The sequence below is a fragment of the Hypanus sabinus genome, chromosome 12, assembly GCF_030144855.1.
Source record: "Hypanus sabinus isolate sHypSab1 chromosome 12, sHypSab1.hap1, whole genome shotgun sequence".
In the NCBI taxonomy this organism is placed as follows: domain Eukaryota; kingdom Metazoa; phylum Chordata; class Chondrichthyes; order Myliobatiformes; family Dasyatidae; genus Hypanus; species Hypanus sabinus.
This window is the reverse complement of record NC_082717.1, coordinates 110,123,261-110,136,692: the sequence shown is the minus strand read 5'-3', so window position 1 is coordinate 110,136,692 and position 13,432 is coordinate 110,123,261. Positions and strand designations below refer to the sequence as shown.

The following is a 13,432-nucleotide window of genomic DNA, read 5'->3' as shown; positions in this document are numbered from 1 at the left end:
TAATTCTATCGTCCGGCAACTACACCTAGTCCAAGCTGACACAATGTAGAATTCCAGTGCTGACACTTAACTGGCCAATGAATAAAGTCTACAATCAGGGTTGTACTATGCACCAAAGCACACCTCTATCACCTTCCAAAGACTGTTTCACATGTAACATTAACCAAAGATAATTAGAGTTGCAAGAGTCATGTGACACAGAAACAGGCCATTCAGCCCATCTATTCATTTATATTTAGAGCTGCATTTGGAATAGGCCCATCCAGCCCCTTGAGCCATGCTGCTACAGCAATGCAAACCTAACCATGGGACAACTCTTCCAACAGGCTTTGGCCAGCTCCTCTCTCATGCTTCTGTAATTCCCTTTACTCCACTGTAATACTGATACATCTGATTTTAGCTTCTCCTTTTCAAACTGCAGGGTGAATTCTATCATATAATGATCACTGCCTGCTGAAGGCCGCTTTACCTTAAGCTTCCTAATCAAATCTGGGTCATTATATAGCAACCAATCCAGGAATGTTGCTCCCCCAGTGGGCTTACTCACGAGCTGCTCTAAAAAGCCTACTTCTAGGCATTCCGCAAATTCTCTCTCTTGGGATCCAGTACTAACTGGGTTTTCCCAATTTACCTGCCTATCTATACTAACCCCATTCAAACACCCTCCGTCCTTTTATGCCTCACAGTGACTTACAATGTAGGAGCAGAATTAGGACATTTGGCCCATTGAGTTTGCTCAGCCATTTCATCATGACTGATCCATTTCCCTTTCAATTCCAGTCTCCTACTTTCTCCCATGCCCTGACCAGTCAAGAATCTATCAACCTTTGCCTTAATATAGTTGGCTTCCACACTGCCTGTGGCAATGAATTCCACAGGTACACCACTCCCTGGCTAAAGAAATTCCTCTTCATCTCCATTTTAAATGGATATCTCTCTATCCTGAGGCTGTGTCCTCTGGTCTTAGACTCCCCCTCCATAGGAAACATCCGCTCCACATCCACTCTGTCAAGGCCTTTCACCATTCGATAGGTTTCAATGAGATCCCCCCACCCCCATTCTCATTCTTCCAAAATTAAGAACATGTAAGTATTGGAACAAGAATATGCTTCCTGCACTAATATAGCATGCCCACAACTTACAAATCCTAATCAGTACATCCTTGGAATGTGGGAGGAACCCTACATGGTCTCAGGGAGAACATACAAACCCTTTACAGACAACACTGAGAATTGAACCTTAATCTTACAGGCTGGATCTGTAAATGGTTACTGTAACCACTACGCTCCTGAGCCGTATCAATGTCACCCTGAAGCCTAAGATTGTCCCCCTCAGCAACAGCACCCCTTGATTTCCAGCCACCTCCCTCATGTAGCCCTCAATAGATATCATTGCCTGTCTCACTAACCCAACATTCATTGCCTTCTTTGCACTGGTGGTTACTGTCTCAATACCACTGTTTCCTTGTTTTGAGAAAATGCTCTCCAGTCAAGAGCAGCAAGCTTTTAAATCAGGTTCTACGAGGGGCACAGACAGAGTGAATGTGCTCAGTTTTTTATACCCCAAGGGCATGGGTTTGAAGTGAGGGGAGAATGAAGTAGGAAACTGATGGATCTCCTCACCAAACAGAGCGTGGCACTTATGTGGAACGAGCTGCCAGACAAAGTGGCTGAAATGGGTATAATAACTTTTAAAAGACAGTTGGACAGGTACGTGGATAGGAGAAGTTTTTAAGGCAATGGGCCAAATGAGACTAGCATGGATGGTCATCTTGTTACCATGACCAGACAGGATAAAAGACCTGTTTCCATACTCTCAGGGAAAGCACTGTATCCAGACACATCACAGGTTAGTGCGGCAACTGGGCAGCCCATGACCAAATGAAACTGCAGAGAGATGCGGACACAGCTCGACAAATCATGACATCAGCCTCTACTCCATGGACTGTCTACACTTCTCACTGCCCTCATTAGAACAGCCAACATCATCCAAGACCACTCCCACCACAAACAGGTACACTTCCCCCACATGCCCATTATTATAAGATACAAAAACCAAGCTGGGAAACAGCTGTTATGAGACTATTGAGCCCTTAATGTGAAAAGATGGACCCTTGACCTCAGCATGGCCCTGGTACTTTATTGACTACTTGTGCTGGACTTTCTCTGGAAACGTAACACTGTTCTGCATTTTTATTAGGTAGAATCGGAATTAGACCATTCAGCCCGTCAACTCTGTTCTGCCACTTGACCTTCTGTCTTCTCCCCATCTGACACATTTACTAATCGAGAATCTCTCAAACTCCACTTAAATATACCCAATGACTTGGCCTTTACAGCCATCTGTGGCAATGAACTCGACAGATTCATCACCTTCTGGCTAAAGAAATACCTCCTCATTTCTGTTCTAAAGAGAATTCCTTCTATTCTGAGGCTGTGCCCTCTGGTCCTGGACTCTCCCACTAATGAAAACATTCTCTACATGTTCACTATATCTAGGTTTGTCAATGTTTGATAAGACTCCAGTGATATTCTCCTTCATTCTTCTTTCATTCCCAGGATCCATCTCATAAATCTACTTTAGATCCTCTCCAACACACACAAAATGCTGGAGGAACTCAGCAGGCTAGGTGGCATCTATGGAAGAGTACAGTCAACGTTTTGGGCTGAGACCTTTCAGCCGGACTGAAGGAAAACAGATGAGTAGGAGGTGTAAAAGGTAAGGAATGGGAGGGAGAAACATGAGGTGATAAGTGCATCTGGGAGGGGGATGGGTGAAGCAAAGAGTTGGGATGTTGACTGGTGAAAGGGGGAGTCTGATGGGAGAGGACAGAAGGCCATGGCAGAACGAAAAGGGGGAACATGCACGGGGGGGAGGCAGTGGGCAGGCAAGGAGATAAGGTGAGAGAGGGAAAAAGGAATGGGGAATGGTGAAGGGGGGTGGGGGGCATTACTGGAAGATTGAGAGATCTATGTTGATGCCATTAGGTTGGAGTCTACCCAGACGAAATATAAGGCGTTGTTCCTTCACCACAGTGGAGGCGGCCATGGATAGACATAATTAGAATGGAAATGCGAAGTGGGTAGCCGCTGGGAGATACCACTTTTTCTGGTAGATGGAGCATAGGTGCTGAGTGAAATAGTCTCCAAATCTACGCCGGGTATCACCCATATACAAGAGGCCAAACCGGGAGCACCGAACACAGTACATGACCCCAACAGACCCACGTGAAGTGTGGCCTCGCCTGGAACAACCATTTAGGGCCCTGAATGGTAGTGAGGCAGGTGGTGTAGGGGCTGGTATAACACTGGATCCTCTCCGATGTCATCACATCTCCTCTTAGGTCTGGAGCCCAAAACTGCTCACAATATTCCAGCTGAGACCTCACCTGTGCTTTATACAGACTCAGCATCACATCCTTGCTCTCATATTCTTGTTTCTCAAAATGAATGCTAAAATTGCATTTGCCTTCCTTACTATAGACTCAATCTGCAAATTAACCTTGAGGAAATCCTGCACAAAGATTCCCAAGTAATTTTGCACCTGATTTCTGAAGCTTCTCCCTGTTTAGAAAATAGTCTATGCCTTTTTTCCTTGCACTTCTCTAGACTGTGACCCATCTCTCTTTGCTCATTCTCTTATTCAGTTCAAATCCTTCTGCAGACTTACTGCTTTGTCAACACTGCCTGCTCTTCCAGTTATTTTTGTAGCATCCATAAACTGGCCACAAAGCCATCAATTCCATCCTCTATTCTTTTCCCTTGCACTACCTCAACTGATGTGATGAAATGATCTGCATAGATGGTATGTAAGATAAGCTCTTCACCTCAGTATGTGACAATAATAGACCAATTTACCAACCTCTAACTAACCATGCTGGAGCTCGACTGAAATAGATGGGGAAACCTTTGCAATTCCCCTTTGAAAGCAGCTCTGTGACTTCCAGTCTGACACAATAGTGGAATGGAAATAGAATGACATGTTTAAATTCCAGTTTAAGATAGTTCCACTCTGACTCCTGATGCATTCTCCCTAACTGAACAAGTTACCCCATTGGCACCGTGGCCTTTAATTGAGAAACTTACTGGTTGGGCTTCCTTCTGGCGGCAACTGGCCAGTGGGTTTAACAGCTGCCTCTCTAGGCACTGGACTAGACTCTTTCAAACTCTCAGTGTCCCACAAAGGCGACCTATCCGGAGTCTTGTGTGTCCCATTGACAGAGCTGTTTGAAGGATTGTCGGTCAAGAATTCTGGTTTGTGGATGGTGGCTGAAGGAGCAAGTGCCACGTTAAAGATGGATGCATCCTCGCTGTCCGACCTGAGCAAGGACCTGGTGGAGTTACATTCAGAAATGGAAGACATTGACAAGAGGTTGACGGCAGGCAAGTTCAGTGAGGGGATGCTGGCCTCGTCCTTCCTGGAGGCTGTCCTGTTCGGAGGGCTTGTGCTTCTGCGGAACCTGCTGGTTCTCTGAAAGAGTCCCTCCTTCTTCTTCTTCTCCTCTTTGACTTCAATCTCCTCCGACTTATTCACTTCCCGGACATCAAAGCCCAAGGCCACGGAGGCCAGCAGCACAGCACAGCCGTACAGAACCATGTCAGTTTTCTTCCTCTGAACAACCCTCTTCAGGCTATTTGTAGGAGTGACCTGTGGGGTGCTGTTGGTCGAGCTAATAGGTGTCGTCGTCATCTCTTCCTGGCTTTCGCTGCCCCCATCTCCCTCTCCCTGATCTTCACGAAGAGGTAGATCAATATACACCTGATTAGGTAATTTGGACTGCTTTGGTCGATTCTCATAGTCTTCAGCAGCTTGATTCTGCTCAGATGCAATCCCTGTTGGTAAGAGAATTACATGTTTCAGTAACAGTTAATATTTGCAAATAAAAGGAAGCTATGAGGAGGATTCCAGATTAACTTTATTTGCCTCATGTATATCGAAACACAGAGGGAAATGCTTTGCCTGTGTTGAGGGTGCGCTGGTTAGCCCGTAATTTACTAAACCCAACAAGTGCGTCTTTGAAATGTGGGAGGAAACTATTTGATAAAGGCAAGTAGCTTTAAAAAGAATTAATTTTCATCTGTATTGATAGCTTTGTAGTCTGTGGCTGGAATTCAGGTCTCAGGAAACAGCACTTCCAAATCCTAAAAGCTTTAAACTCCCTGATACCTCTCTCTCCTTTCTCGATCTGTGCCTTCACCTCTGCAGACATTGTTCACTGATATTTTGAAAAACCCACTAACTCCCACAGCTATTTTCACTGTGCCATTTCCCACCCTGTCACTTGTAAAAATGTCATTTCTTTTTCTCAGATCTTGCCTCTCCGCCGCACCTGTTCTCAGGACAAGGCTTTCCATTCTAGAAGATCTGAGATGTCCTATTTCTTCAAGGAACTGGATTTCCCTTCTTCTACCATTGACTGTTCCCTCACCCGCAACTCTTCCATTTCCAAGACATCCTCCCTCACCCCATCTTCCCACTGTCACCCCCCTCGTCTTTACCTACCAGCCCACTAGCTTCTGCATTCAAATTCAGCCATCTTTGATGGGATCCCACCACTAAACACACGTTTACCTCCCCACCAACCCCACTCCCATTTTCCACAGGAATTGTGCTCTTAGTGACTCCATTGTCTCTTTGTCTCTCTCTCTGATCTCCCCTCTGGCACATATCACTGCATGTGACTGAAATGCCACACCCGCCCATTCAGCTCCTTCCTTACCTCCATTCAGAGTCCCAAACAGTCCCTCCAGGTGAGGCAACGCTTCATTGCGAGTCTGTCAGGGTGATCCACTGCATACAGTTCTCCCGGTGTGGCCTCATCAACATTGGTGAAACTCCGTATAGTTTGAGGGACCACTTTGCATTGGCCGCAACAGTGTCCTTCTCTGCTTACCTGCCTATCACCCCCTTCTGGTCCTGCCCCTGCTCCTGCCTTTTCTGCCATTGATCACTCTCCTCAACTATCAGATTCTTCTTCAGCCCTTTACCTTTCCACCCATCATCTCCCCTATCCACCCTCTCAGCTTCCCCCTCACTTGGCTTCACCTCTCAGCCGCCACTATTACACCTTCACTCCCCCCCATCTTTTCTGACTTCTTCCCCCTTCCTTTCCAGTCCTGACGAAAGATCTCAGCCCAAGACTTTGACGTTGCCTAACTTGCTGAATTCCCCCAGCTTTTTGTGTGTGTTGCGCTGGGTTTAACAGGCCCCAGACAAGAGGTCAAAATCTACACATACTCTCATATTAAAAAGTAATGCAAAGGAAAACACAGAAGCATTTTCCACTTCAGCATTTCAGTCTGAGTAGAGACGGCTTTTCCAGAGAGTAGCAAAGAGAATTCTGCCCCGGTAAGCATAAAGGCTACCTCAGTAAATACATTTAAGACACAGTGAGATAGATTTTTGCATAGCAGGGGAATCCAGGGTTATAGGGGAAAAGGCAGCTAGGTGGAGCCGAGTCCACAGCCAGATTAGCCATGATTTTATTAAATGGTGGGGCAGACCTGACAGCCGGGTAGCTGACTCCTGGTCCTGGTCCTGGTCCTGATCCTGGTCCTTATGTTCTTACTGAATGGCAGAGCAGGCTTGATGGTTCAGATGGCCACTCCTGCTCTTGGTTCTTATACTATCATCAAGAATGACAAAAGGTGATGAAGAGGTTGGGCTTTGGTGCAACTTTTGCTATCAGCTGTAATCAGACCACAAACAGATCAGACCAGTTATGATCTGATGGTCAAGGATGAACAGGGTCAAGAGGCCATAATGTTCACATTTGCTTCTAATTACATTCTCGGTGGGTCTTAGTGTTTCTGGATCACGGTAGTCAAATGTGGATAAGTTGACAAGAGTTGATGGAGAGACTGGTCCTTGTACACACCTCAAAAACAGACAACCGACTACCGATATTGAGGCTCAGATGTCAACAACGGCCATGGGGCGAGATAGAAAAGGGTGTCAAAGCCCAGTAGCCATGCAGTTACCAACAGCTGCAGGAATCTTGTGTGATTTATTCCTTGGTCCAGGCTACAGCATCTTGAAACATATAAATACCTCCATCACAAACAACACATTTCACTATATCTTTTGATGTACTTGTGACAATAAAGCCTATCTTTAAATCTTTAATATTTCTTTTAACCTTGCTCAGAAATAAACTTAATTCAGGGTGTGAATTAAACACTAAGTAACCCTGACACCCCTGCACAATGCAGGACTTGTGGGGTTTCAGTGAAAACCATCACCATGACACTAAATTAAATACCTTTGTTAATGTCACTGGTTTAAATGTGTGTCAACTGCCACCTGTTGTGTATAAAAGTTACAAATTCACATCATAGGGAAAATTCTTACCCTGGTCTGCAACATTTGCAAAAACGGAGGTCAGAGGTAAAGTTGGAGACTTCAATAAGCTGGTAGACCATGGATTATTCCCATCTGACAGAGGCCTTGTCCTAATGTTCAAAACAAATATCATTTTGCTTTATTGTTGCTCTGTTTTATCCTTAAAGGTTAAAGGCACACTCAAAAATGTTAAAGCTTCCATGTCTGATCACATCTGGAGAACACAAGACAATTACACAGGCTCAGAGAACATGACCTGTTGTCGTTTAGTACTCACCATGAAGAGAACTTTTGAGGCTGTGCCCTCTGCCCCTAGACTCTCCCTCTACTGAAAACAGCCTCTCCATGTCCAATCTACCTAGGCCTTTTAATATTCAGTGGATTTCAATGAGGTGCCTCCCTCATTCTTCTAAACTACAGAGAGTGTATCAAACACTCCTCATACATTAACCGTTTCATTCCCAGGATCGTTCTCATTAATTTCCTCTGGACTCTCTCCAATAAGCTTCAAAAATGCTGAATTAGGAGAAAACGCAAAGAAGTGGCAGATGGAATACAGTGTATGGTCATGCACTTTCGTAGAAGGAATAAATGCATAGGCTAAATTCTAAACAGGGAGTGAATTCAGAAATTGGAGGTGCAAAGGGACCTGGGAATCGTCATGTAAGATTCCCTAAAGATTAACTTGCAGGTTGGGACAATAGCAAGGTAAATGCAATATCAGCTTTCATTTTGAGAAGACTAGAACATAAAAGCAAGGATGTGATGCTGAGACTTTATAAAACACCGGTCAGACCGCACTTGGGAGTACTGTGAGTAGCTTTGGACCCCAAATCTAAGAAAGGACGTACTGACATTGGAGATGGTCCAAGGAGGTTTACGAAAACGATTCCAGGAATGAAAAGGTTAATGCATGAGGAGCATTTGATGGCTCTAGGCCTGTACTTGCTAAGGTTTAGAAAAATGAGGAGCAATTTTAATTGAAACATACCAAATATTGAAAGGCCTAAACTAAGTAGACACAGAGAGGATGTTTCCTACAGTGGGAGAGTTTAAGATTAGAGGGCAGAGCCTTAGCACAGAAAGATGCCCTTTAGAACAGAGGTGAGGAGGAACTTCATTAGCCAGAGGGTGGTGAATCTGTGGAGTTCATTGCCAAAGATGGCTGTGGAGGCCAAGTCAATGGGTATATTTAAAGGGCAGGTTGATAGGTTCTTGATTAGAACTGGTGTCAAAGGTTATTGAATTGAATTGACTTTATTTCTTACATCCTTCACATCCATGAGGAGTAAAAATCTTTACGTCTCTGTCTAAATGTGCAATCATAGTAATTTATAATAAATAGAAGCGTCAATGTAATAAATAGAACGCTCAAATCAGGTTACAGGGAGAAGTCAGAAGATTGGGAGTTGATGGGATTTGATCGAATGGTGGAGCAGACTTGATGGGCTGAATGGCCTAATTCTGCTCTTTTGTCTTATGGTCTGTGGTCAGGAACCCATATTTACTGCTAATTGGTTATGGGACACTTCATATTCATATTTTATAAACTGTTAAAATACAGAGTCTTCACTAGATTAACAATGTTCTCCTTTCCCATCTTCATGTGCTGGAAGTGTTTCACAGATGTCCTCTGGACCCTCTCCCCAGTGGCCGTTCTCACCAGAGCTCAGTGCTACTTCAAGGTGGTCATGTGAACTTGGAAGCTACACAACAATTCTCCCCCAACAATGAATGAAGCTCGGCAAAAGTGCAAAAGGGAGGTTGGAGATCACAACTTTAAGTGGGTTTGGAGAAATTGGAGTGAGTGCTAGGATGGATAGAGAGTGTGATGGCTGGGGGTGGTGGAAGGTATGCAGGGAGGAGGGGAGACTAAAGGGAAAAGTGAGGTATTCAGTTGAGAAAGGATGTGGGGCAGGGATGACTTTAGCAGGGGTTCCCATTTCATGATCACAATTCCTAAAACTGCATGAACACCGAATTAGATGTGGGTTCAAGTACAGTCAAAATGCTCCGTGGAGACAAGCGACTGGAAAATGAGGCAACAATTAGTTGGATGAACTCAGTGCCTCAAGCCGCGTGTATGGGGGTGGGGGTGGGGGAATAGAACAAGGAACTCTGCAGGATTTCAACCCAAAACGTCCGCAAGTCCTTCCCCACCCCCTCCCCACCGTGACCCGCTGAGTTTGTCAGCTGATCGTTGTCAATACCCTCAGACTAACTTTACTTACAGATGCTAGAGGAGTGGTACCAGGCTCTACAACACCAGCAAGCAGGGGAAAACTCATCTCTCAGCACTCACCTTTCCTCACAACTGGCACGCTCCTTGGTTTGCATAGAACTAGGACCCCACGTCCGCCCTTTCTTCTTGCAGGCTTTCTGCACTTCTTCTTCATAATCCTCCTGCCGATAGACTGTGCTTTTACCCCAGGTCCTATTGCTCTCATCAAGGGTAACTGTACAGGACAAAATAGATCAGAAACTTGAAAACCAATTCAAGGGAAGGCAAATATACACCCCACCTGATGGTTTCAGAAATGGTCTGAAGCTTAAACAAGAAAGAGAGAGAGAGAGAGAGGGAGGGAGAGGGAGAGGGGGGGAGGGAGAGAGAGAGAGGGAGAGGGAGAGGGAGAGGGAGAGGGGGAGGGGGAGGGGGAGGGGGAGGGGGAGAGAGAGAGGGAGGGAGGGAGAGAGAGAGAGAGAGAGAGAGAGAGAGAGAGAGAGAGAGAGAGAGAGAAAGAAGAAAGGAAGCAACAGCACTTATTTAAAAGCACAAAAGCCCTGCAGAGAACACCCTAAAGTCAAAATAAATGTCAGAGTAAAATTTATTATCAAAGTATGTACATGTTATCATATATTACCTGAAATTCATGTTCCTGCAGGCTTCTACAGGAAATAAAGAAATGGAACAGAATTTACGAGAAACTAGAGTAGTAATGGTACTGTGGTCACTAAGTTGAGTATGATGTTCTCCTAAGGGAAGCTGCAGAGACCAATCCGGGACAAGAGAAACTATACATAGACAAAGACTGACTAACAACCAATGTGCAAACTAAAAAGTAAATAACACTGAGAACGCGAGTTGTAGGGTTGTAGTGAGTGAAGTTATGCGCCCCAAACAATTAGAAGTTTTGCTTTGGGTTTGCTAATTAGACCCAAGAGCCAAAGAGAACGAGGGAAATTCCATCAGCAGCCCAATGGGTAACGAGAGCAGAATCCACTGGACAGGTTGGAAAGGTGGACATCTGGCAACTGAAAGATCTGTGACAACAGGCAGATTTAATCTGAAGTGCACTATTCAGTGGTGGCTGCCCAGACTAGGGCTGTGTAAATATGAAAACAATCACTTCAAAGGAGGTGAAGTCAAGGATGAAGAAAGGTCAGTTTGCTCAACAGTTCATCTCGTATTAAATTTCAGCATGTATCTAATTGCACTTTGATTAACCCTGATGCTTTTCATCTCTGTTACCTCGCATGGTAGATCACTCCCAACTTTCATTGTTCTGTCCGGGAGACAGAGAAACAGACTGCTTATAATTGGTTTATTAAAATAATCAGACAATTTGAAGTACTGTGGAATAAAACAAGAACTTGGCCATTAACCCTTTAGTTGTTAATACTGTCAAGATCTTGCATAGTTTTTCCTCCATGGATAATTTCTATTTGAGTCTGCTGGATTGGGGTGGGGAATTGTTATTTTTCTTGTGTTTTAACTTTCTTATGCTTGCTTGTAATTTTTATATAATCACCTAGATATATATGTGTAATTGTTCAGTAAAATTTCCAGTAATTGTAGTATTGCTGTTTTGTAATTTTCTCAGTTTTTCTACAGCTTTCATCACGCCACTCGAATCTGGCTATATCCAATAGGTTAATTATCACTGGAATTTTGTTTATCTCTGGTCTGGGTATGAGGTGACCACGATTTTTTTCTTTCTCTGTCCTTAGATCATTCATTGTTCTCAGAACATTTAATAAATGGCCATAATCACCAAGTTCTGTAACTCAAACTTGACCTGAAAACCACTGGATCAATATCATCAGATCCCGGGCCTTCAGCCCAGTCCATCCACACTGGCTGTGTCGCTCATAGCCTGCAAAAATTCTCTTACCCATGCATTTATCTAGACATCTTTTAAATGTTGCTAACAAGCCCAGTAGGGCACTGCATTCCTAATTTGCATCACCCTTTCCGTGGGGAGAAGCTGCCCAGAAAAGACTGCACTCCCCCCTGCCCCCACCCCAACAAGACCAGGCAAATCTTTTCTAAACTCTTCCTCATTTACTAACATCTTTCCTATAAAGCGGCCAAAACTGTGCACAATTCTCCAAGTGCAGCTTCATCTTTAACAACTGCAACACATCTTCCCAACCCCAATACTCAATGACCTGACTGGTGAAGGCCAGTGTGCTAATTCCTTCTTCAACACCTCGGCTATCTTGATGCTGCTTTCAGTGAACTACGTACTTGAACTCTAGGTCCCCTCCATTCCATTACATTCTCCAGGGTCCTATCATTCACTGTACTCTCAAAATACAATATATTGGAGTCAAGTGCTGGGAGTGTTTTGAGTTCAGTCATTTTCAAAGCAAAATGGTAAGAAAATGAGACAGGAAGAGAGGTCATTTTGATAAATGCTAAAGTGGAAGATACAAGATGGGTCAAATTGACTATCAGTTGTGTACTTAAGCAAAAGCTTTTCCTATGACAGTTTGATTTACTGAGATGATGGGCCCTTCTGCCCATTGAGCCAGTTCTGCCCAATTACACCCATGTAAACAATTAACCCACTAACCTGTGTGTATTTGCAATCTGGGAGGAAACCCAGGAGAATGTACAAACTCCTTACATTCAGCTGGTGCTGTAACAGCGTTACGCTGCTGTGCCGCCCCCAAATATATAAACTCAATGCACAAGAGCAAGGTGATTCAATGCCTGACGATTTAATAAGAAGATCTTGCCTTTTGTCTGAGCCCTACTGAGGGATTTGCTTGCGCATTCACTTGCAATGTCCACATCCTGTTGGTAAACATACAAGCTGTTGCGAAAGGCACTGGAATGGGCAGCATCGGCTTTGGAGCTCACTAAAGAGAACAAAAACACAGGAAGGTGGAGGAGGGGGGAGAAAGTCGCTGTTTTCATTGAAGTATAATTGATAAGTTCTATCACTTGGGTGCTGTGAAAAGGCATTGAGAAAGTTGGAGGGAACAGGAGCAGCTTGTAATAAAATTAATAACAGCATTCTCAAGATATTTTGCATCATTTTTGAGTTGTCAATTTTATCCCTTTCTCTGAAAGCCCAGAATCAAGCTCACAGTCCCATAGATTCTGTCCAATACATCATGGGCACATCCCTTCTAAAAGTGGGAGAGTCTAGCCTCAAAATACAAGGACTACACCTCAGAACAGAGATGAGGAGGAATTTCTTCATCCAGAAGGTGAAGAATCTGAGGAATTCATTGCCACAGACAGCTGTGGAGGCCAAGCCATTAGGTATATGAAAGCAGAGGTTGATAGGTTCTTGATTAGTTAGGATGTCAAAGGTTCCAGGGAGAAGGTATAAGAATGGGGCGGAGAGGGAAAATAAATCGGAACGGTGGCGCACACTCAATGGCCTGATTAGCTTAATTTTGCTCCTGTATCTTGTGGTCCCTCACCATTGATAATATCTCCATGAGGCACCTCTTCAAGAAGGCAACATAGATTATCAAAGATTCTCACCATCTGGGCAATGCCATATTCACACAGCTCCCATTGAGCAACTGCTTACAGAAGCCTGAGATCCCACACCATTAGGTTCAAGAACAGCAACTCCCCCTCAACCATTCAGCTCTTGAACCAACCTTAGTCACTGCAGTTCAGCAACACTGACCACTTTGCACTAAAAATTGTTTTGTTCCAGTTACCCCTCTTATCGTAAAATCTGTGTAAAATTTCTTGATTAATCAGGGCGCCAACGGTTACAGGGAGAAGGCTGGAGAATGAATTTGAGAGGGCTAATACAAAAAGCCATGATCAAATGGCAGCGTAGACTCAGAATGGTCTAATGCTACTCCTATTTCTTATGGCCTTCCAATTGATGTTGTTTCT

The 13,432-nt window shown here is 44.3% G+C and overlaps 1 protein-coding gene across 1 annotated transcript in view; it reads right to left on the bottom strand.

The window, feature by feature from the left end:
• Positions 1 to 13,432, bottom strand: part of LOC132403289 (mitogen-activated protein kinase kinase kinase 21-like) — a 155,563-nt gene that overhangs the window by 9,624 nt on the left and 132,507 nt on the right. The window contains exons 7-9 of the mRNA XM_059986731.1: positions 9,644 to 9,797; positions 7,351 to 7,451; positions 4,086 to 4,832 (exon numbers count right to left, since the gene is read on the bottom strand). Coding sequence (XP_059842714.1) covers positions 4,086 to 4,832; positions 7,351 to 7,451; positions 9,644 to 9,797 — 1,002 coding nt within the window. The remainder of the gene's footprint in view (positions 1 to 4,085; positions 4,833 to 7,350; positions 7,452 to 9,643; positions 9,798 to 13,432) is intronic.